We start from the raw sequence: 26,242 nt of genomic DNA, 5'->3' as shown, positions 1-26,242 counted from the left end.
CATATACGCTAACGGCGCATTTTAGAGCACTCCGCGTTATTAAGTAATTTTTTTCCGCGTGTTCGAAAACTATAAAAGCGACAACACCTGTGCATTTTAGAAATCACCACCATCATATACGCTACCGGCATCTCAAGAGTATGCCACTGGATTGTTCCGGTGACGATGTCCGATCAAAGAGACACCATCTGCTCAGGTAATGCTACTGCTCTTCCCATTATCTTGCTATTCTTCCATCCATTTTAAAAAAGAAAGAGGGAAAATTCGAGAACTCATTATCTTGGAACCCTAAATCAGATTATCTTGGAACCCTAAATCAGATTATCTTGGAATTCTTGCATGCATATTTTAAGGAAATTGTAGTTTTCAAGAATATATTGGCATTGCACATATTAAGGAAATTCAAGAAATTCTTTAAAGAAAATTATGTTGTTATTCTTGCAGTGTGTGTGAAGGATGTTCGAGAATTTGTTTTTATTTTTTTAGGCTCACTCTCTCAGGGGTCATCTTGTATGATTCCACAAGGGTTGTTTAGGGGTTGGTTTTCAACAGCCATCGAGGTACAACCCTAAATCTATTGCTATTCTTCCATCCATAAAAAAAAGAAAGAAGGAAAGTTCGATAACTTGATATTATATTGTCACATTTTCTTGGAACTCTTTAAGAAAAAATACCCTTTCAAAGTTTCAATACTCTCTGTGATTTTACTACGTATTGAATGGAAAGATGTGGAGTTGTTCTTGATTTGTCACTAAATGAACACACTCAATTTGACAGACTTTCGTAAACGCCCTCACTGGCCATTTTCATTTACATGGTGTAGACTTTTTGACTTTGTTTGTTTCTTAAAATTGGAAGATAATACCATGTAAGAGAATGGAGAATTATATGGTTTTTCTTTTCTGATTTTGTTAATGTTTTGAGGATCAGTAGAGGTGGGCTGCTGAGAACATCATAGCTAAGTGACTAACGATGGCAAGTCGTGCTTTCACACAGTTTCAATCGTTTAGACTAATTGCACCTGCGAATTTTTGTGTTGCTTGCAAAAAAGGCAGCGACCGGTGAGGCTCTTCAATGAATTCTTATGTTCCCTTGTTTGCTGCTTCTGATGATGAGGGCATATGCTTTATTCCCTTCTGATGACGTGAGCATATGGTTTAAAGAGGCGATGATGATTTTTGCCAATTTTATTCCCTTCTGAGCTGATTATTTGGGCATTTGAGGTTATCCGACCTGTATCTTGGCGGGTCATGCCACCAGATTTTCTGGTGATTTTTGCAGCCATGGCGTTGTTGGACTCTCTTTTTGCCTGAGCTTCACACAGATCTGAGCCTAACTTTCTCTGTCAGTTTAGGGAAACTAACCGGTTGGGAAAATGAATAAAGAAAAATCTCAAAAGGGAAAGAATAAGGCTACAGATAGTTGATGATTTTTCATTGAATGGGTGATTGCTTCTCTCTGTATTCAGCCAATGATTTCTGCATTACTGTAAGAATCCCAACTATCCTTCTATCAATTTTATTGCAGGGAGTATATTATTAACAGCTTGCTTGGTTTGTTGTTATATATCGTCAAAGGGTTTCTATACCCTTCCACCTTTTTTTTCTTTATTTTAATGCTTCCGCCAGAGCATTGAATGTTGCCCGTGGATCTGGTGGAAGCGATGAGGGTGATTATAATCAGACGGCTTGAAAGAGGTGATGATGATTTATGTCAATTTTTATTCCCTTCTGAGCTGATTAGTCGGGCATTTGACGTTATCCAACCCGTATCTTGGCGGGGCATGCCACCAGATTTTCTGGTGGTTTTTGCAGCCATGGCGTGGTTAGACTCGCTTTTTGCTTGAGCTTAAGCACAGATCTGAGCCTCAATTTACTGGACTCCATTACTGTAAGAAACCCTATAACCCTTTTGTCAATTTTAACGGACGGAGTATTCTAACATCTTCAGGGTACTATATTAACAAAAGTTCTGGGAAATGAATAAAGCAAAAGCGCATAAGCGAAAGAATGAGGCTACAGGGATCTGAGGGTTTTGTTCCAATGGTGGTTGCCTCTCACTGAATCAACCAATGATTTCTCCATTATTGTCTCCTTTTTTGTACCTGATTTGATGCACTTGAGCCGAGGGTCTTTCGAAAATAACCTCTCTGCCTCCACGAGGTGTAGTGGTAAGGTCTGCGCATATTCTTCTATATATTCGTATTATTATAAGAATGCCCCCGGGATTGTTCTTATCTATTTTTTTGCATTACAGGAGTTACATTCTTAGAAGTTGGTCTATCTAATATTCTACCACCCAAACAACTGATGTGCAACATCTTCGAGGTAGGTTCTCTTTTCATTAATATGGAGATCCAGATTAGCAATGATGTGGCCTACTAGAATGAGCAAAAGTTGTATGGGGACAATCCCTGTTGCATCAATATGATTTTCTTTGCATTCGCTCTGATAACTTTTATCTAGGACTACCTGTATTCCCTTCTTTCTTTAGCTACGGTGAGCAAAGATTTGAAATACAAAGTTCCATTCTCTGTTTTTTTGGTACGTTGGACTCATATTACAGGTTGCTACCAATGAAACATTTCATGTCTTCTTCTAATGTGCTATGGTGGTGATATCTCCAGAGGTGTGACATATACCTTACTCAGATCTAACTCCATTGGGTTGTTATACAATACCAAACACATTTAGAAGAAATGGAAGAAGTAGAAGCTAAAATGATTGATATTTCAAATCTTACAAATTATATCATACACATTAGAGTTATGCCCTTGATGAGTTGCAAACACCCAATAAAAGCTATTCTGATACTGTCTTCCTTATATTGGCATTTTGTGGTATAGCTAAATATCCAATGGCTAATTTATGTCTTTTTTCTCGTTTTGCTTGCAATTGGACTCGCTAATGTAAATAGACCCGGTGGTGGAGAAATTCAATCCATTTATGGAATGCAGACTTATCAAGATAAAAGCCAGGAGGAGTTGAGGTTTGAGGACTACCATAAAGGTATCCTTAACATGTTTTCTTATCTGTAGATAACAAAGAAATCTACCTTGTATTTCATTAACACTTTTTATACTTCATGGGTGAATTTGCAGGTCAGAATTGTGGTTCTTCATTTAGTGTTTCCGGCACACAGGGATTTGGTGTCATCGACAACACGAGGCCTTTCAAATCACCAGTATTTAACCAATCAACTGTTGATCAACCTTTTTATTTCCATTTTCCGAGTACATTTGCAGTGGAAAGAACAGGGCATGACACTATCAAATGAAAATTCTACAGCAACTGCATCTACCCCATTTCCGAAGTCACAGCAGTCCATTTCCCATATATTTCTCCCCAATACATCATTGTTAAACTCCTGTGGCACTGGAAGTAGAGTGTAATCCAATGCCTCAGATGTTTCTTTTTCTCTGTGGATCCATTCAGGTCCGTTTGCACCTTTAAAACCAGCTTCCAATTCTTCCACTACCTCCACCTTTCCTCCATTAAGGAATCCATGGTCTTTATCATCATCTGCCTCTCTATCTCCATGTTCAGTCTCACCTTCCACATATCCTTTGTTAGCCAAAACCATCCGCCCATGTTTTTGATCAAAAGAACTCTTTTTCTCCCATTCCTGTTTTAACTACAGGAGGCGCTCCACAATCCACTTCATGCTTGAATTGCCTAAAGCAGTCTCAGCCTACTCCACCAGGACTTTGTAATGTTTCAAGCACTCCACTTGCTGCGAGTCAAAATACTGTAAGTGTTTGTGAACGTATATGCAATTAGATCTCTTTTATATATCTCTCCCATTTGCTTTCTGTCATAAATAATATAAAAGGCACCTTGTGGTCTATAAAATCGGTGAAGCACTTCTATTTTGATGTTGTACATCTAAGTTGTTGCTACTCTTGCAGCCTCTGTTCTTTGGTCCTCTGCTTCCATAAATGATTCCTAAAGTTGGAGCAACACTTCCAACAACCAACGCTTCTCACCCATCAACTGGTACTTTGTGCAGTATGTCTTACTCTTTTTGAAGTTGATAGTATGTTGGATTGTAATCCATGTAACTAATCCTCCTGACACCTGTTTTTTTAAGAAGGTGCTAGTTGCTCAAAGATTGGACAATGAGTTTGTCAGCCAAGTATCAATGACCAACAGTGAGTATCAAACTTAACCATCTATTGTTTTACTTTACTGTGTCTGTTATTAAATGACTAATTTTGACTTCTAGACTTTCCTGACATTCTCTTTATTTCCGCTGCCTCAGTTATTACTTCACAGTCCCGTTTTAACCTGATTGTTTTTTTTTTTTTTAAGTAAAAGAGTAGCAGGGTCAAGGACCATCTATAAGATAAATAAAAGAGTCTGTACATGGTCAGGTCCAAAAGTGCCCCAGCCCAAATGAAATCAAGAAAAAGTAACAAACAAAACTACAAGAGGAAATGAAAGGAAAGTAAGCATACAAAGGGTCTTCTCAAATCCTCATCTTCTAAGTCTTCCCATTCAGCTTCGATATCATCAGCTACAATCTAAGTTTCTCCAATCTCGATCTAAGCTATCAATTTCGGAGTTCATATCTCCAATTGCATCAGCTGAGCTCAAAGAGGAAAGAAAAATGAGCAGAGAGGGTCTTCTCGAGTCCTCATCTTCTGAATCTGCCTGTTTAGCTTTGACTAAGCTTCTCCAATCTCGATCTAAGCTTCTTTATTATCAATCTCGGAGATTAGAGCTTCCATTTCATCAGTTGAGCATAAATCGCAGAAACTCTCTCTCTCTCTCTCTAAAGCATAATCTTTCCATTTTTCCATAGATCAATGGGCTGAACCTCAAATGGGGTTAATACCACCATCAAATCTACAGATAAATGAAATTCATTGCTATTTTAGAGATGAATTAACTCTGTCCATCTTGATGCAGGTGATACTGAGATTCCAGAGCTGGGTTATGACAGGAAAGAGGCTAGATGTACCCATGAATTGGTTTGTTATCGAAGGAACACCCAGAAAATCTCACAGGTGCGGATACACAAATCTTATGAAATGTCTTCAGTCTTGAGTAGCAATCTAGGAGGTAAAACTGTTTTAACTTCAGTGTAGAGCATTAAATAGACCTGCACAAATATGTGAATCTGCTAGCTGTTAGATTTTGATATTACTTCAGAAAATTTTCTTATGTTAGGAGTTCCCACTTTATCTAGTTGAAGGATCCTTCTGCCTGTGTTAGGAATATCTTGATAATGATTAAATTGAAAATCACCTGCAAAACAGGAAACAAGATTAGCCAAAAAAATCAGCTAGAGTATTTCCTTCCCTAAAGGAATGTTGTACTCTTGCTGATATTATAGATCTTATGTTGTTAATACAGTTCACCTCCACTGAGATGCGCCAAGGGATTTCCCAATTTCCCTCTAACCTGATCGTTTTATTCTTCCCTCTAAAGCTGTACTCTGATCTAATCTGGTTTCAGATATGAAGCAATGTAAAATAAACCAAATTTGATACCTGAATATTCGGTTTGATACCCTGCTACTAATTCTTCTTCTGCTTTTGGTACATCAAAAGGTAATCTTTCACACTCGGCGAGAGAAGAAATTAGAAAAACGATAAATCCGACGGGAGAATAAATATAGAATAAGTGGAAAACAAAACTACAATTTACTTTAATTTACTTAGATTTATTGAATCGATAATGGATTCAATCAAGTTAAGTGAGATAAAATCATTTTTTTGAAACTTTAATGTGGGTGAAATAAATAGGTTAAAACTGGCTAAACATCACTATTTATTACTCATATAGGATTTCAAAGTATTAAAAAGGACCCCCTAACAGTTATAAGGCCCTTGCGTCACAGCTATTCCCGGAGAACAAATTACTCTCTCCCATTGATTATGGGAGAACAATGCAAAACCACGTTTCTAGCTTCTTTTTGTTGCAAAACCAAACAGACCAATGCTAACAAGGACATGTCGTACATATTTGTTTTACTGATTGAAGTGCTGTATTTCTCATTACAACATGTTTGCTGCTTCTAAGACTGACAACTCTTCATGTTTGAACTTTGACTCCTGGTTTTTGCTTACCCAATCGTTTCTGCTTACCTTTAAATGGAATTTTGCAACCTTTTTTTCCACATTTACCTCAATTTTCATAAATCTAGATATTTGCTACATCAATCTTCTTGGAGCCTTGCTATCTTTCGGACATGGTGACATCCAGCTGTATGTTGATTTTTGAGTGGGATCAGGGTAGAGGGATGGGTCATATTCTTAGGAGTTTCAAACTTGTAGGTCAATCTGGGCCTTCTATTCTGATTTTGTTAATGCTTTGAGGATCAGTAAAGGTGGGCTGCTGAGAACATCATAGTTAAGTGACTAACGATGGCAAGTCATGCTTTCATGCTGTTTTAATCGTTTAGACTAATTGCACCTGCAAATTTGTGTGTTGCTTGCAAAAAAGGCAGTGATCGGTGAGGCTCTTCAATGAATTCTTATGTTCCTTTGTTTGCTACTTCTGATGACGTGGGCATATGCTTTAAAGAGGCGATGATGATTTTTGCCAATTTTATTCCCTTCTGAGCTGATTATTCAGGCATTTGAGGTTATCCGACATAACTATGTGGCACTCAGTTATCGGCATAAGAAAAAATAAGCTCGACATAACTAATGCACTATTTGTTGGCTGTATTTAATTGTTCATTATTAATATCCTCATGACTTATGCAAGTATTATTTTATGCGGGATAAGTTATGGAATAAAAACACTTTTGTCAACAATGCATGGATTTGAGTATCTATAGGCAAAAATACCCTTTAATGTAGATAGTCCCTGCATAGCATTACTCATTTATTATTCACCGCCTAATATTCCGCACATCATTTTTTACAACATAACAGCTTTTACATTATTATAACGTCATAACTAATACTTTAACAAATAATGTCTTACTCTCTTGTATTGCAATTTTGTGTTATCACTGAAGAAAAGAAGAGTGATGTAGGGTGCTTTATCTTTTGCTTCATCACTTTGTGACCGTCTGGTGGAGTATAATCTTGTGTAGAAACCTAGGTCTATGTCAAAATAAATGTGTGTTCCTTTTTACATAGTCAAGGTTTGTGATGTTTTTTTAATTCTAGCATTTATCTTTGTTGAACATTACAGTCATTGTCATGTTCTACACCATGCTGCAGATGAGCAAATTCGTTTGGAAGAATTGCGTGATAAGGTAATGATTGTCTAATAATTCATTGAAGTGTCATTTCAACTTGGAATCTGTAACTTATTGAATTATCATCAGGTCGTATCAGAAAAATGAGGACAACAACCTATCCTGATTCTGAGTAAGAATTGGTACGATTGTTTTGATAATAGGTAACATTGATTTTAAGTCTTGTGGAGATGTTGTAATGCCCTATAAGTTCCTAGGCTTCCAATTTCAGTAACTACAGACTTAATGACGTAATAAGATGCTAGAAGGATACAATACTTACATAAGTAAAGTAACCAAATATTATTTCCGAAGATAATTGGGCTGTATACCCTTAAAGCCCAAACTGTGATTAAATGAGATCATGAAAAGATGGTTTGGCAAGGGTGTTTTAAGTCTTTCAATTCCAGTAAATGGAGAAGAGGGTCCGAGAGACTAGGACACATCCTTCTGTTGCAATTTCCTAAGACGCCTCATAGCCTCCTACTCATAAGTATGGCGCGCTTCACACCCATGAATAAGACTCTATTTGACGTGGCATGTTGGACACCCTAGGACACTTGAACTTTGTGCTCTGATACCAAGTTTGTCACGACCCGACCTAGGTCCTAGTTGTAACACGGCGATCGAAACCCCGAAGGGCTTCAACCAAGCCTCTTGTACATATCATATAAGCATACATAAGGTAAATTAAAATTGAAAACATCATAAGAAAGTCTAAACCATGAATAGCAAACGAAGAATGTCACATGACAACATAGACTCGAAACATTTGTCCAACTAGATGCCTCTACTCATGAACATTGGCGGGGGCTAAGACATGTCCCTAGCTCACCCTCAATATGAAACATAACAAAAGGTCTTTGAAAACAATAACCAACTCGCTGACTAGTCCTCGATAAATGAGGACTCACTACAAACACCGTCGGATAGGAAAGTTTAATTAGCCACGCGGACGAATATGACCTTCAACCTCAACCTTTACTTTATGAGATAATGTAGGCAAAAAAGTATGCATTAGTACATTGGAATGTACTAAGTATGAGGGTATGACATGCAACGTAAATCATGAAATGCAATGGTCAGGTAAAACACATGATAAGATGAGATAAGTAAAGTCATGAGAAAATCATAATGACCAAAGCATTTGAAAAACATTATTGACATCATGAAAATACATATGATATCGTACATATGTGGGATAGGAACCATAACCGACAATAATACCATGCGATCTATAACATGGAATCCCGTTGCCTCCCCATACAACGAAGAAAAAAGGAAATCTACTTGCCAAGGTAAACTCTACCTCGCTAAGCGGGTCATACATACGCTATATGTGGATCCAATAGCTAGGCCAAAAGGGGAAATCCTACGGTGGCACTTAGTTGTCACGATCCGACCTAGGGCCTAGTTGTAACACGGCGATCGAAACCCCGAAGGGCTCCAACCAAGCCTTTTGTACATATCATAAGCATACATAAGATAAAGTAAAAGAGAGTCTAAACCATGAATAGAAATTGAAGAATGTCACATGACAACATAGACTCGAAATATTTATCCAACTAGATGCCTCTACTCATGAGCATGAGCGGGGGATAAGACATGTCCCTAGCTCATCCTTAATATGAAATATAACAAAAGTCTTTGAAAACAATAGCCAACTCGATGACTAGTCCCCGATAAATGAGGACTCATCACAAACACCGCTGGATAGAAAAGCTTAATTAGAGATTTAGGTTAATTTATAGAGCTAAATTAAGTCTTAAGAACGTCTAGGTTCATTAACTATCAATTAGGGAAAAGTCTAAAGTGCCCTTACTTAATTAGAAATTTAGGTTAATTTATAGAGCTAAATTAGGTCCTAAGAACGTCTAGGTTCATTAACTATCAATTAGGGAAAAAGTCTAAAGTGCCCTTACTTAAAACTGAATTCGGACGAAAACCATCGCCCTGGTCTGTGATGTGGAGGTGTTCCCTAATAGGCCAATTTTGAGCGAATGAGATTTTGACCAGATTTTGACTCGGGAAAAATTGCACTGAACGGGAGCAAGTCCGCGTCGTTTTGCGCAGTTTCTTTGAAAAATCTATCTTTCGATATATGGGTCCTAAAAATCCACCGAGGGCATTTTCCCACAGGTTTTGTCCCCCTGATCGATATTTCGAATTCGGATTTGCCAAAAAGATTAAGGATAATGTATTACGTGAGCGGCCTATTCCCAAGGCATTTTTAAGAAACTTGTGAGCATTTTGAGGAATGTTACAAGGTTAATAAAAATACCAAAGAAATGGGGGGAAGATACTTCTTTTCTGTGTTGGACGAAGCCATCAAATATTTTGGCGAATTTCAGACCTTAATAGAATTTCTAATTAGTCGAGTATATCTTTTGGGATGTAGATTATTAAAATAACCATAAGTCATTGGTATTAAGAACGTTATTGAGTTTTTGAGAATGGAAACTAGAGTTAGATTAGAAACATAATCATAAAAGTGAATGAAGTTCTCAATTAAGCTTTGAAGTAGTTTCAGAACTTGCTATTGTTAGTTGAGTATGTCTTGATGATCTTAGCTCTATATTCGTAGCCTGTGAGCTGTTGAATACTCTCGAAACTTGAAGAAAGGGAATTGAATTTAAAGCTTTCAGGTGAGTTAAGACTTGTTCATACTAAAGGTCTTCCCTTACGAAGTCATGCTCATAAAGTGTTTGATTAAATGTTTCTTAAGGTTAATGTGAGTTTAATTGGAACGAGTAAGGTCATATTTCCTTATTATTAGTCTATTTGGTGCACTATGTACTCCCTGTTCTAGACTCATAAATCTATGACCTGGGATGGTCGGTTATTATTAGTCTATTTGGTGCACTATGGACTCCATGTTATAGGTCACATGGTTTATGTCGGTTAACGATCGCTCTCACAAAGGTACAAGGTCCCTCTCCCCATGTTTAAGATATTTACTATGATGTCTACTATAACGGTTCATCTCACAAAAAGGTAAAACGTCTCTCCCAAAATGATTAAGGTATTTTCTTACTATAGCGATATCTCTCACAAAGTAAAGTATGTGCTCTCACAAGGTTAAAGGTTTCTCCCAAAGGATTTATTAAGTGTTTGTGAACGTATATGCAATTAGATCTCTTTTATATCTCTCCCATTTGCTTTCTGTCATAAATAATATATAAAAGGCACCTTGTGGTCTATAAAATCGGTGAAGCACTTCTATTTTGATGTTGTACATCTAAGTTGTTGCTACTCTTGCAGCCTCTGTTCTTTGGTCCTCTGCTTCCATAAATGATTCCTAAAGTTGGAGCAACACTTTTCTCAACCAACGCTTCTCACCCATCAACTGGTACTTTGTGCAGTATGTCTTACTCTTTTTGAAGTTGATAGTATGTTGGATTGTAATCCATGTAACTAATCCTCCTGACACCTGTTTTTTTAAGAAGGTGCTAGTTGCTCAAAAATTGGACAATGAGTTTGTCAGCCAAGTATCAATGACCAACAGTGAGTATCAAACTTAACCATCTATTGTTTTACTTTACTGCGTCTGTTATTAAATGACTAATTTTGACTTCTAGACTTTCCTGACATTCTCTTTATTTCCGCTGCCTCAGTTATTACTTCACAGTCCCGTTTTAACCTGATCGTTTTTTTTGTTTTTATTTTTTAAGTAAAAGAGTAGCAGGGTCAAGGCCCATCTATAAGATAAAGAAAAGAGTTTGTACATGGTCAGGTCCAAAAGTGCCCCAGCCCAAATGAAATCAAGAAAAAGTAACAAACAAAACTACAAGAGGAAATGAAAGGAAAGTGAGCAGACAAGGGGTCTTCTCAAATCCTCATCTTCTAAGTCTTCCCATTCAGCTTCGATATCATCAGCTACAATCTAAGTTTCTCCAATCTCGATCTAAGCTATCAATTTCGGAGTTCATATCTCCAATTGCATCAGCTGAGCTCAAAGAGGAAAGAAAAATGAGCAGAGAGGGTCTTCTCGAGTCCTCATCTTCTGAATCTGCCCGTTTAGCTTTGACTAAGCTTCTCCAATCTCGATCTAAACTTCTTTATTATCAATCTCGGAGATTAGAGCTTCCATTTCATCAGTTGAGTATAAATCGCAGAAACTCTCTCTCTCTCTCTCTAAAGCATAATCTTTCCATTTTTCCATAGATCAATGGGCTGAACCTCAAATGGGGTTAATACCACCATCAAATCTACAGATAAATGAAATTCATTGCTATTTTAGAGATGAATTAACTCTGTCCATCTTGATGCAGGTGATACTGAGATTCCAGAGCTGGGTTATGACAGGAAAGAGGCTAGATGTACCCATGACTTGGTTTGTTATCGAAGGAACACCCAGAAAATCTCACAGGTGCGGATACACAAATCTTATGAAATGTCTTCAGTCTTGAGTAGCAATCTAGGTGGTAAAACTGTTTTAACTTCAGTGTAGAGCATTAAATAGACCTGCACAAATATGTGAATCTGTTAGCTGTTAGATTTTGATATTACATCGGAAAATTTTCTTATGTTAGGAGTTCCCACTTTATCTAGTTGAAGGATCCTACTGCCTGTGTTAGGAATATCTTGATAATGATTAAATTGAAAATCACCTGCAAAACAGGAAACAAGATTAGCCAAAAAAATCAGCTAGAGTATTTCCTTCCCTAAAGGAATGTTGTACTCTTGCTGATATTATAGATCTTATGTTGTTAATACAGTTCACCTCCACTGAGATGCGCCAAGGGATTTCCCAATTTCCCTCTAACCTGATCGTTTTATTCTTCTTCTGTCTCTTCTTTTTCTTGCCTCCATTATCCTTTTATTTGTACTTTCTCATGCAGTAGCAATACCTAACATGTTTTCAGGTGTTACTTTCCGAGAATCATGGAAGTGAATCCGTCACCAATTATGCCTCCTGCTGAAACACAACCTTCAGTCCAAATCTAGGTTGAGCACCCGAATTTGGCAATATCCATCCAGTATGGAATTTCTAGTTTACTTGTAAGTTTCACATTTCTGAACAACTAATTATAATTAATGTTGCTGCTGGATGTGTTCACTGGTCCCAAACCAAACATCATACTCACTAGCAGTTACATGATGTTACTGGGATGTCTCATTACTATTGCTATAAATGTTATGCACCTTGAATGACAGATTTGTTTATTACCTTTATTATGTTGATTGTTGATGCTTTCCTGTCAAGGTAGGTGTAATTGCGTCTATTTGCTGGCCTTTCGCTTTATATTTGTTTGCTTTTTACTGCATCAAGTAGGTTTATATCAATTAATTCCAGTATTTCTCCAATAAGATATAAATATCAATATAGTTGTCCAAGTTCCAAACAAACTCTTCAAAGTATCAGGCATGATTATGTTTTTCTAGCTTCACTATGATTTTTAAACTCTTTTTGGTTATGTTTAAGGTGAATATAAAAGTTGTAGGCTATTATGAAAGATTCTTCTGTTGTAAGTTGCAGGTTTCTAACAACCTTGCTCCGGTCAGATGAAGATCTGCGTTGCTGATTCGACATTCATCTCTAAGTCAGCATAGGTTGCCACCTCAGAAATACAAACCTACAAGTGATAAACCAAAGATGAGAAGTATAATTTTATGTGAGACATGTTTAGTAGTTCGTGGACATGCTTTGTTTGATGGACCGAAAGTTCAATTCAAATATGATAAACACGGATCATATGCAAAGATTGCAAATTGGGGTATCCTTTTGGTGGAAAAATACAGGACAAAGTCCATATTTTCCTCTAATTCCAGTAAAACACTGAAAAATTTAATAGGACTATAATATTTTTTTATGTAGGTACCCTTTTTCATGGATAAAGAAAACACTTCTGGTGTACTAAGGACCGAAGTCATCATCATACCAAGGGAAAATCCAAGGGACTGGGTTCGTCCTACCTCAGATTTTCCACTGGGGGTTGATTCATCTATAAACAGTAAGCTTTCTTTTTTATTGAGTATTCCTTTCGTTGATTGTTAAGCTGGATTCTAATAGATGCATAAGTCAATTATCATACTTGCATGTAATGTTTTAGTGGATTACTTAATATCTAATATGTACCACTTTATGCCTGATCCATCAAGATCCCATTTCCTTAAGCTCAAAGCCTCAAATATCTTATAGTTCAAACTAAAACCAATTAACTTCACGGATTGGTGATTCTTTACAAGCTTTGGACACTAGAAAAATTATCATCTGTTATCTATTTGAGTATATCCAAGGATATAAAAGTTGACTTGCTATTTTACAAGTTCCAAGATTAATTATGAACCAAACTAACCAAGTTTGCTATTTAATTGCGTAACAATTCGCTTTTCTGTTTAAAATGTAGGGATGCATGACAGAGACAAAGCTGGTGCTAAGCCCAAGTTAGAGCCTGAAGAGATGCATCATGTTAATTTTGGCGATGATTAACATGATGGCGATGATAAGGATGTGGATGGCATAATGCCGAAGCTCCAACGTGCTGATTACTACATAGTTCCTCCTATGGAGGAGTTGATATCAAAGGAGAAGGAAGAAGCTGGTTTTTGTTGCCACGTGAAGGACTTTGTGGTAGGAAGACATGGGTATGGAAGCATCAAGTTCTATGTCCGGAAGCTTGATCTTGATTCTGCTATCAATTTCAACTGTCGTGAGGTGATCACTCTTCTTAATATCTAATTAATCTATATGGATGAGAGCAAGAAACCTCCAGTTGGACAAGGCTTAAACAAGCCAGCTGAGATAACTCTTCTTAATGACAGATGCATCAACAAATCGACTGGGAAGGAGTACAGAGATGGACCAATGGTCAATAAGTATAGAGGCTTATTAAGAAAACAGTAGAGCAAGATGCAAAAATTGTTTTTTATGATCCAGTGGAAGTGGAAATTTAGGGTGTCACACTTCTAATTGTGAGTTCAAATTTTCATTTCTAAAAGCTCATTTGAGGCAAGTTGATTCTGTCACACGAGTAGTATTCTCAGGATTTTCTAGCTTATGTGGAATGTGTAGTAGTAAGTCTTCCACCTTCTCCTCGTCCATGAACATTAGGGTGGGGACCATTAAACTTTCAAATAATTTTATAAAGATGCGCTCAGTCCAATAAATTAGTAATTAGTATTTGTAATATATATTATCTTTCTTTTATATGATACAGATAATCTTTTCATTTTGTTTTGTAAAATTTAAAATTTTGGGCCCTTTTTTTAATATAAAATATAGATTTATAGGATGTTGTGTGGTTCTGAATAAATATCTCAAATGATGTAATAAGTTTTATTGTTGGAAAATAATTATTTTTAATATGAACAAAATAGTGAAATAAAGAATAAAAAACTCAAATAATGTTAACCTATTTTAAAAATTATTAATAAAAAGGACATTTTTTTTATAGCTATTGTATTAGTTGAAGGGTCTTTTTTAGCTAAAACTCTAATGACAAAAATATTTTGAACAAAAAATATAGTAAAGGGAAAATGCATAAGTATTTTTGAACTATGATTGATTTTTTTTTTTGTATTTTCGCGTACTTTTTCTGCTGATGTACCGCCTTCAACCAAGTAAGTTGGATGCGTTTGTATACACGTGTTTGTCACATCAGTAAATTTTATTTTATTTTTTAACAATTAATTTTTTAAAACCATCTTATTTTCTTTATCTTGAAATTAATACACGTAAAAAAAATTTAAAAAAATTTCCTTGTATTTAAACTTCTTTTTAATTGTTTTTTTATCTTCATTCATTGTTTTTTTTCTTTTATTTTTCTATTGATTTTATTTACGTCTTTTATTTTCTTGAATAATATCGATCCTTTTTCTTCTACATATATTTCTATATTGACTAATGTTAAATTATTTAATCTTTAATTTATTCACTTTTGATATTTCTGATAGTGATTCTTCAATTTAGCTACATATATTTATAAATGTTATACTATAATTAAGGTATATTTTTTAAATAATGATATAATTTAAAAAGGGTATTAAGCTAAATAAACTTTGCCCAGAGATTAAACTCTATTTATATAGCACCATTCCAATACATTGCCGTTTATTTGCTTCCTCTGTCTCAAAAAAATATTGCTCTTCTTCTATGCTTTCTCTGTCTCAAAAAAATGTCGATATTTTCCTTGAGTAATACCGCTCCAAGTAAGTAAAATATTGTCTTGTGTTTCTGGGTTTTCCCAATGTAAGTAATTTTCTTGATAACTGAATCTTGTGCTTCTCTGGAATCTTGTATGTTGGGTCTCTCCATAACCATGATTCTTGACAACAAGAAATTTTTCTCATATTTTGAAAAACACATTTTTTCAATATATTCTTGCATTCTTGCATATTCTTGATAACTGAATCTGGGCATGTTCCGTGTTTATGCTTTCTTTGTGGGTCTTGCATAGTTGGTTCTAGTTAGTTGATATATTGTTTATGTGGCTTCTAATCTGTTTCTATATATTGACACAACTTTTTATCTTCACCAATTTCCCATGTTTTAGCAACACAGAGAAGTACGTTCTTTGTTTAAAGATATCTGACGTTCACCTGGTGTTTGAGAAAATGTCTTAGCTAGAAAAATCATAATCTATTAGGTAAAATTTAAAATTTAAGAACCTTTTTAGAAACAACTAAATCCATTGTACTGATGATTTCCTTCAGGTCTAAATTGGTTTTGTGACAAAAAAAAATTACTCTTCAAGTCTGAGTATTAGCCTGCCACGGCAGGTCTAAATTGGTTTTGTGACAAAACAAATTACTCTTTAATTATGATTGAAGGGAACGGTTTGAAGGGAAAGACTCAATGAAGCCTCCTCATAATCCAGGATGGCAAATTCTGGCTGAAAACAATTCAGGACAACAGGATGCGGACAAGACCAAACAAATGGAGACAGTTACTTTTTACAAGCTCCTCCTTTGTTAGTTTACTGATATAGTTTGGATGATCATTGAAACTATTGCAACTATCGGCAATGGATTGTCCCTGCCCATTATGACGATTCTTTTTGGAGAATGGACCGACTCCTTCAGACAAAATCAAAATAACAAAGATGTGCTTGCGGTAGTCTCCAGGATTATGCTTTGAACATTTTTTAAATATTCTAAGTCCTTATTTTATCTATTGTTGATTGAGTAGTACCATCCTGAAAATGAGATCTTCTAATTATCCGTGTAATTCCATATAGGTTTCATTGAAATTTGTCTACTTAGCTTTGGGATGTTAGGCAGCTGCATTTCTTTGTAAGTTCTCATTCCGCCTTTACTAAGCATAGGCAATTTTGAATTATTATTGAAGTTAAATTAATATGAGTGTTGTTCAGAGGTCCCTTGTTGGATGATCTCTGGTGAAAGACAGCCTTCTCGAATAAGGAGTCTATCTGAAAACTATTTTGCAGCAAGATTTAGCTTTCTGTGATAAGGAAACCAATATGGGAGAGGTGGTGGGGCGCATGTCTGGTGACGCTGTTCTTAAACAAGACGCAATGGGCGAGTAGGTAGTCATGCTGAAAAGCAACTCTACTAAGCCCTTCTTTGTGAAACCACTACATAGGAATTTGCTTTGTACATAAAAGATCCTTTGTGAGGATATGATTGCTCTTTCTATACTTGATATTATTTCCTTAACTGCGGCAGGTAGGGAAATTTGTACAGCTGATATCAACGTTCTTTGCGGGCTTTGTCATTGCATTTACTAAAGGCTGGCTTCTCACACTTGTTAAGTTATCCATCATTCCTCTACTTGTCATCTTTGCTGGAGTGATGTCCCTCATCCTATCTAGGATGGAGTCCCGTGGATAAGATGCTTATGCCAAAGCAACAACGGTGGTTGAACAGACAATTGGCTCCTTTAAAATGGTATGTCATAAGTTTAAATTATTGTGATGCCCATGCTCTGATGAAATTTATATTGGGAGTAAAACAATCTTTGTTTCACTTTCTTTTCAGAAAATAACCACCAGTAGATGAGATGTATCTTGTTTCCTTCTCAGGCTGCATCTTTTACAGGGGAGAAGCAAGTTGTGGCCAGCTATAACGAGTCCCTAATTAAAGATTACCATTCAGGTTCAAATGAAGGGCTGGCAAGTGGATTAGGTCTTGGGTCACATTTTGCTATTATGTACTCCAGCTATGCGATGGCTATCTGGTACGGTGCAAGGTTCATCTTGGAAAAAAGATATATTGGTGGTCAAGTTCTCAATGTTTCCGACGCGAAGCTTCTCCATTAAGTAGCAAGGGATTTACTTTTTAAGGTACACTAATTTAACTAATAATAAATTTGAGAGTGATTATACTAGATGCACTTAGTGTTATATAATAAACTAATAATAGTACAAGTGTACTAATTCGACGGGGCTCCTCAAAGCTTGCAGTACTGTACTTAACATGTGCAATGAGGATACTGTACTTAAAAAGAGAATAGATAAACCGGAGTAATACTTATAATTCTTTCTATTTCTTCTTTTGATCGATTCGTCCCTTCCCTCTAAGGACGTTAAAATAGGCGGAGCTGGAGAGTTAGTGAGAATTGAGGAGCATAAAATGATTTTTTTTGATTAATCCCACTCCCCCTTTTTAATTCTTCTTTTCAATGTTGTAGTTTACAGATTCCTCCTTTTAGTAGCTTATTTCTTGAAATGTATTTAGCTTGAAACCATAACTCAAAATTTTATGATAAGTAAATTTATGTAGGGAGAGTTTTCTGCAAAAAGGTGTGATGCTGGTGGCGAATTGGCGATGCATGAGAGGAATGTAAGTTCCAAATTCTATTTGTATGAACTATATTGATTTGTAAGACAGCCCGGTGAACATTGCAAGTGCATGTGTTCTTTAATCTTTAACTTGCTTCCATTCAATTGTTATTAGAGTACGTCCACAGAATATTATAGTCTCGTAAGTTCCGTAAAGTAGTTGCCAGTTTTTCAGCTTTTTCTCTTTGGGAACTATTTCTTTTCCAATTTTTTCCCCAGACTACTTGGTTGGATGAATAGGAAATTCTCGATCCATCTTTCAGGTTGAAGCCACAGGAACTTTCTGTTTAGACGACTTTTGCTGCAGGATGTAGAACTCCCGAAAATTGGAGAAGTGTAAGAGCAATGGGGGCAGTTAGGCTTGTTTTCAATTTGAAGCTGAAGTGCCAGAAAACAATACTACAAGAAAGGCTCTATGCCTATTCCTAACTTCTGATGTAAGTGCTTAAAAGTTGAAACTGAAGAAAGTTGAAGAGAAGTGGAACCCCTATTCTTCACGGCTCAGATCGTTTACTTATGTATTTGAACATTTGGAGAAGAGCGTGAAAGTGACATGCAAGAAGGAATAAATAAGAATAAAACTGGAAATAAACCTGTTTTCTCTTTCAGTTTGATAGTGAGATTTCATTTAGTTTGTACCATAGTGCTATGTTTTTTTTTAAATGAGAATACATAAAGGTATGATTAGCACTCCCTAAATCAGCACCACTTTTTTAAGGGTCACCAATTGGTTTGATCTATGCTATCTTTGTTTATCTCGTTAAGTATATATTGACTTTAAGGAAGTTTTATGTTGTGCTTGATTGGTGGGACATCACAACTGATATCTTCTTCTCACTTGGGAAAAACTTGGTCCATATAGTTGTATGCAACCAATGTCCTAAATGAAACTTACAAGATGACTGATTTATTACTCCAAAATAGCGTTTTTAGTTTACTCTTCTAAAATCTTCGTTCTTTTAAAGTGCATCTCCGTTCTTCAGGTTGTGTGTACAGAAGGACCTGAGAAAATTAGAGAACTGGGTGTTTCGTTCGTTCGATCATGTGGAGGATGGCAATCTGCATCTAGCTCGAGAAGGGGGCCACTCCCATCATCGAATTGTCTATGCTGTCGATATGATAGGCAGAGAGATGGAACGGGCCCTATTAGAGGCAGTTGTTAAGGATTTGAACACCATTTTGCTATAGTTTTTTCACTCAAGAGATTTTGCATATTTTTTTTCTAAAATAAAATTGAGTTTTTATACATGTTCCAGGAATTTGCAAGGATGAGGTATATTGGAATGGTTTTCCCTTAATGCATTGATAGGCAACAACTCTTCAGTTGCATCTGCATTATGAAAGTCGGGTTCTTGATTAGCTTTGGTAGCTCTTCATTTGTATTTTTCCATTGCAAGATGAATTTATTGCAACTTGTGTGAGTATAGTGTTATAAATTATTGTTTTTTGACCAAAGGCAAATTAATGAATAGAAATTGCACGTGTTTGTTCACTTGATAATCTTGACTAGGGTAGAGAAATTTTTGTTCGTGATCCAATTAGAAGTTTTTTCTCGGGAATTACATATTGTGGCTATTATGCTTCTTATATCTTACTTGACGTTTTGTATAATGTATAATTTTAAGTTGAAATTCTGAAGAACTAAAACTTAAGATTGAGTTTCATCTTGAAAATTGATTTTTTCATTGCAGTTTCAATAATCTTATACTTTTACAAATAAATAAAGTCTCTGAAATAGTTGGATCCATATTTTTTGGATTAAATCTATATTTATTTAAGAAATCTATTTAATATGTATAAAATATTAATTTATAAACTTAGGAATGAAATTTAAAATCATAAATTTCATATTCTGAATCAAACTATGAAAATTGTACAAGTTCATGATGATAAGGAATTTCACATTATCAATGCAAGAAACTCTTTTTATTTTTAATAAATAAGTACTAGAATAAAAATTTACAACAAAAAATATGTTTTGTATGAATTAATTTTTCTTTTTCCCGCGTGTATTAACTAGAAAACTATAAACGAGTCCGCTTATCATATACGCTAACGGCGCATTTTAGAGCACTCCGCGTTATTAAGTAATTTTTTTCCGCGTGTTCGAAAACTATAAAAGCGACAACACCTGTGCATTTTAGAAATCACCACCATCATATACGCTACCGGCATCTCAAGAGTATGCCACTGGATTGTTCCGGTGACGATGTCCGATCAAAGAGACACCATCTGCTCAGGTAATGCTACTGCTCTTCCCATTATCTTGCTATTCTTCCATCCATTTTAAAAAAGAAAGAGGGAAAATTCGAGAACTCATTATCTTGGAACCCTAAATCAGATTATCTTGGAACCCTAAATCAGATTATCTTGGAATTCTTGCATGCATATTTTAAGGAAATTGTAGTTTTCAAGAATATATTGGCATTGCACATATTAAGGAAATTCAAGAAATTCTTTAAAGAAAATTATGTTGTTATTCTTGCAGTGTGTGTGAAGGATGTTCGAGAATTTGTTTTTATTTTTTTAGGCTCACTCTCTCAGGGGTCATCTTGTATGATTCCACAAGGGTTGTTTAGGGGTTGGTTTTCAACAGCCATCGAGGTACAACCCTAAATCTATTGCTATTCTTCCATCCATAAAAAAAAGAAAGAAGGAAAGTTCGATAACTTGATATTATATTGTCACATTTTCTTGGAACTCTTTAAGAAAAAATACCCTTTCAAAGTTTCAATACTCTCTGTGATTTTACTACGTATTGAATGGAAAGATGTGGAGTTGTTCTTGATTTGTCACTAAATGAACACACTCAATTTGACAGACTTTCGTAAACGCCCTCACTGGCCATTTTCATTTACATGGTGTAGACTTTTTGACTTTGTTTGTTTCTTAAAATTGGAAGATAATACCATGTAAGAGAATGGAGAATTATATGGTTTTTCTTTTCTGATTTTGTTAATGTTTTGAGGATCAGTAGAGGTGGGCTGCTGAGAACATCATAGCTAAGTGACTAACGATGGCAAGTCGTGCTTTCACACAGTTTCAATCGTTTAGACTAATTGCACCTGCGAATTTTTGTGTTGCTTGCAAAAAAGGCAGCGACCGGTGAGGCTCTTCAATGAATTCTTATGTTCCCTTGTTTGCTGCTTCTGATGATGAGGGCATATGCTTTATTCCCTTCTGATGACGTGAGCATATGGTTTAAAGAGGCGATGATGATTTTTGCCAATTTTATTCCCTTCTGAGCTGATTATTTGGGCATTTGAGGTTATCCGACCTGTATCTTGGCGGGTCATGCCACCAGATTTTCTGGTGATTTTTGCAGCCATGGCGTTGTTGGACTCTCTTTTTGCCTGAGCTTCACACAGATCTGAGCCTAACTTTCTCTGTCAGTTTAGGGAAACTAACCGGTTGGGAAAATGAATAAAGAAAAATCTCAAAAGGGAAAGAATAAGGCTACAGATAGTTGATGATTTTTCATTGAATGGGTGATTGCTTCTCTCTGTATTCAGCCAATGATTTCTGCATTACTGTAAGAATCCCAACTATCCTTCTATCAATTTTATTGCAGGGAGTATATTATTAACAGCTTGCTTGGTTTGTTGTTCTATATCGTCAAAGGGTTTCTATACCCTTCCACCTTTTTTTTCTTTATTTTAATGCTTCCGCCAGAGCATTGAATGTTGCCCGTGGATCTGGTGGAAGCGATGAGGGTGATTATAATCAGACGGCTTGAAAGAGGTGATGATGATTTATGTCAATTTTTATTCCCTTCTGAGCTGATTAGTCGGGCATTTGACGTTATCCAACCCGTATCTTGGCGGGGCATGCCACCAGATTTTCTGGTGGTTTTTGCAGCCATGGCGTGGTTAGACTTGCTTTTTGCCTGAGCTTAAGCACAGATCTGAGCCTCAATTTACTGGACTCCATTACTGTAAGAAACCCTATAACCCTTTTGTCAATTTTAACGGACGGAGTATTCTAACATCTTCAGGGTACTATATTAACAAAAGTTCTGGGAAATGAATAAAGCAAAAGCGCATAAGCGAAAGAATGAGGCTACAGGGATCTGAGGGTTTTGTTCCAATGGTGGTTGCCTCTCACTGAATCAACCAATGATTTCTCCATTATTGTCTCCTTTTTTGTACCTGATTTGATGCACTTGAGCCGAGGGTCTTTCGAAAATAACCTCTCTGCCTCCACGAGGTGTAGTGGTAAGGTCTGCGCATATTCTTCTATATATTCGTATTATTATAAGAATGCCCCCGGGATTGTTCTTATCTATTTTTTTGCATTACAGGAGTTACATTCTTAGAAGTTGGTCTATCTAATATTCTACCACCCAAACAACTGATGTGCAACATCTTCGAGGTAGGTTCTCTTTTCATTAATATGGAGATCCAGATTAGCAATGATGTGGCCTACTAGAATGAGCAAAAGTTGTATGGGGACAATCCCTGTTGCATCAATATGATTTTCTTTGCATTCGCTCTGATAACTTTTATCTAGGACTACCTGTATTCCCTTCTTTCTTTAGCTACGGTGAGCAAAGATTTGAAATACAAAGTTCCATTCTCTGTTTTTTGGTACGTTGGACTCATATTACAGGTTGCTACCAATGAAACATTTCATGTCTTCTTCTAATGTGCTATGGTGGTGATATCTCCAGAGGTGTGACATATACCTTACTCAGATCTAACTCCATTGGGTTGTTATACAATACCAAACACATTTAGAAGAAATGGAAGAAGTAGAAGCTAAAATGATTGATATTTCAAATCTTACAAATTATATCATACACATTAGAGTTATGCCCTTGATGAGTTGCAAACACCCAATAAAAGTTATTCTGATACTGTCTTCCTTATATTGGCATTTTGTGGTATAGCTAAATATCCAATGGCTAATTTATGTCTTTTTTCTCGTTTTGCTTGCAATTGGACTCGCTAATGTAAATAGACCCGGTGGTGGAGAAATTCAATCCATTTATGGAATGCAGACTTATCAAGATAAAAGCCAGGAGGAGTTGAGGTTTGAGGACTACCATAAAGGTATCCTTAACATGTTTTCTTATCTGTAGATAACAAAGAAATCTACCTTGTATTTCATTAACACTTTTTATACTTCATGGGTGAATTTGCAGGTCAGAATTGTGGTTCTTCATTTAGTGTTTCCGGCACACAGGGATTTGGTGTCATCGACAACACGAGGCCTTTCAAATCACCAGTATTTAACCAATCAACTGTTGATCAACCTTTTTATTTCCATTTTCCGAGTACATTTGCAGTGGAAAGAACAGGGCATGACACTATCAAATGAAAATTCTACAGCAACTGCATCTACCCCATTTCCGAAGTCACAGCAGTCCATTTCCCATATATTTCTCCCCAATACATCATTGTTAAACTCCTGTGGCACTGGAAGTAGAGTGTAATCCAATGCCTCAGATGTTTCTTTTTCTCTGTGGATCCATTCAGGTCCGTTTGCACCTTTAAAACCAGCTTCCAATTCTTCCACTACCTCCACCTTTCCTCCATTAAGGAATCCATGGTCTTTATCATCATCTGCCTCTCTATCTCCATGTTCAGTCTCACCTTCCACATATCCTTTGTTAGCCAAAACCATCCGCCCATGTTTTTGATCAAAAGAACTCTTTTTCTCCCATTCCTGTTTTAACTACAGGAGGCGCTCCACAATCCACTTCATGCTTGAATTGCCTAAAGCAGTCTCAGCCTACTCCACCAGGACTTTGTAATGTTTCAAGCACTCCACTTGCTGCGAGTCAAAATACTGTAAGTGTTTGTGAACGTATATGCAATTAGATCTCTTTTATATATCTCTCCCATTTGCTTTCTGTCATAAATAATATAAAAGGCACCTTGTGGTCTATAAAATCGGTGAAGCACTTCTATTTTGATGTTGTACATCTAAGTTGTTGCTACTCTTGCAGCCTCTGTTCTTTGGTCCTCTGCTTCCATAAATGATTCCTAAAGTTGGAGCAACACTTCCAACAACCAACGCTTCTCACCCATCAACTGGTACTTAGTGCAGTATGTCTTACTCTTTTTGAAGTTGATAGTATGTTGGATTGTAATCCATGTAACTAATCCTCCTGACACCTGTTTTTTTAAGAAGGTGCTAGTTGCTCAAAGATTGGACAATGAGTTTGTCAGCCAAGTATCAATGACCAACAGTGAGTATCAAATTTAACCATCTATTGTTTTACTTTACTGCGTCTGTTATTAAATGACTAATTTTGACTTCTAGACTTTCATGACATTCTCTTTATTTCCGCTGCCTCAGTTATTACTTCACAGTCCCGTTTTAACCTGATCGTTTTTTTTGTTTTTATTTTTTAAGTAAAAGAGTAGCAGGGTCAAGGCCCATCTATAAGATAAATAAAAGAGTCTGTACATGGTCAGGTCCAAAAGTGCCCCAGCCCAAATGAAATCAAGAAAAAGTAACAAACAAAACTACAAGAGGAAATGAAAGGAAAGTGAGCAGACAAGGGGTCTTCTCAAATCCTCATCTTCTAAGTCTTCCCATTCAGCTTCGATATCATCAGCTACAATCTAAGTTTCTCCAATCTCGATCTAAGCTATCAATTTCGGAGTTCATATCTCCAATTGCATCAGCTGAGCTCAAAGAGGAAAGAAAAATGAGCAGAGAGGGTCTTCTCGAGTCCTCATCTTCTGAATCTGCCCGTTTAGCTTTGACTAAGCTTCTCCAATCTCGATCTAAACTTCTTTATTATCAATCTCGGAGATTAGAGCTTCCATTTCATCAGTTGAGTATAAATCGCAGAAACTCTCTCTCTCTCTCTCTAAAGCATAATCTTTCCATTTTTCCATAGATCAATGGGCTGAACCTCAAATGGGGTTAATACCACCATCAAATCTACAGATAAATGAAATTCATTGCTATTTTAGAGATGAATTAACTCTGTCCATCTTGATGCAGGTGATACTGAGATTCCAGAGCTGGGTTATGACAGGAAAGAGGCTAGATGTACCCATGAATTGGTTTGTTATCGAAGGAACACCCAGAAAATCTCACAGGTGCGGATACACAAATCTTATGAAATGTCTTCAGTCTTGAGTAGCAATCTAGGAGGTAAAACTGTTTTAACTTCAGTGTAGAGCATTAAATAGACCTGCACAAATATGTGAATCTGCTAGCTGTTAGATTTTGATATTACTTCAGAAAATTTTCTTATGTTAGGAGTTCCCACTTTATCTAGTTGAAGGATCCTTCTGCCTGTGTTAGGAATATCTTGATAATGATTAAATTGAAAATCACCTGCAAAACAGGAAACAAGATTAGCCAAAAAAATCAGCTAGAGTATTTCCTTCCCTAAAGGAATGTTGTACTCTTGCTGATATTATAGATCTTATGTTGTTAATACAGTTCACCTCCACTGAGATGCGCCAAGGGATTTCCCAATTTCCCTCTAACCTGATCGTTTTATTCTTCCCTCTAAAGCTGTACTCTGATCTAATCTGGTTTCAGATATGAAGCAATGTAAAATAAACCAAATTTGATACCTGAATATTCGGTTTGATACCCTGCTACTAATTCTTCTTCTGCTTTTGGTACATCAAAAGGTAATCTTTCACACTCGGCGAGAGAAGAAATTAGAAAAACGATAAATCCGACGGGAGAATAAATATAGAATAAGTGGAAAACAAAACTACAATTTACTTTAATTTACTTAGATTTATTGAATCGATAATGGATTCAATCAAGTTAAGTGAGATAAAATCATTTTTTTGAAACTTTAATGTGGGTGAAATAAATAGGTTAAAACTGGCTAAACATCACTATTTATTACTCATATAGGATTTCAAAGTATTAAAAAGGACCCCCTAACAGTTATAAGGCCCTTGCGTCACAGCTATTCCCGGAGAACAAATTACTCTCTCCCATTGATTATGGGAGAACAATGCAAAACCACGTTTCTAGCTTCTTTTTGTTGCAAAACCAAACAGACCAATGCTAACAAGGACATGTCGTACATATTTGTTTTACTGATTGAAGTGCTGTATTTCTCATTACAACATGTTTGCTGCTTCTAAGACTGACAACTCTTCATGTTTGAACTTTGACTCCTGGTTTTTGCTTACCCAATCGTTTCTGCTTACCTTTAAATGGAATTTTGCAACCTTTTTTTCCACATTTACCTCAATTTTCATAAATCTAGATATTTGCTACATCAATCTTCTTGGAGCCTTGCTATCTTTCGGACATGGTGACATCCAGCTGTATGTTGATTTTTGAGTGGGATCAGGGTAGAGGGATGGGTC

The 26,242-nt window shown here is 36.2% G+C and overlaps 1 protein-coding gene, 1 long non-coding RNA gene and 1 pseudogene across 3 annotated transcripts in view; all 3 read left to right on the top strand.

Annotated features, from left to right (window-relative positions):
* LOC129872839 (uncharacterized) overlaps positions 1–26,242 on the top strand; it is a 50,363-nt gene that overhangs the window by 15,255 nt on the left and 8,866 nt on the right. For both annotated transcript variants that reach the window (XM_055947754.1, XM_055947755.1), the window contains exons 4-5: positions 7,152–7,215; positions 11,469–11,566. In XM_055947754.1, coding sequence (XP_055803729.1) covers positions 7,152–7,215; positions 11,469–11,566 — 162 coding nt within the window. The remainder of the gene's footprint in view (positions 1–7,151; positions 7,216–11,468; positions 11,567–26,242) is intronic.
* On the top strand, positions 12,677–14,369 carry LOC129872838 (nuclear pore complex protein NUP98A-like; annotated as a pseudogene).
* Positions 15,296–19,439, top strand: LOC129872849 (uncharacterized). The gene is made up of 8 exons (XR_008762603.1): positions 15,296–15,348; positions 15,970–16,252; positions 16,377–16,431; positions 16,512–16,685; positions 16,829–17,046; positions 17,181–17,441; positions 17,881–17,940; positions 18,203–19,439. It is a non-coding gene; the product is annotated as an uncharacterized LOC129872849 (long non-coding RNA).

This window comes from Solanum dulcamara, chromosome 11 (assembly GCF_947179165.1).
Source record: "Solanum dulcamara chromosome 11, daSolDulc1.2, whole genome shotgun sequence".
Classification (NCBI taxonomy): Eukaryota; Viridiplantae; Streptophyta; class Magnoliopsida; order Solanales; family Solanaceae; genus Solanum; species Solanum dulcamara.
This window is presented reverse-complemented; position numbering and strand designations above follow the sequence as displayed.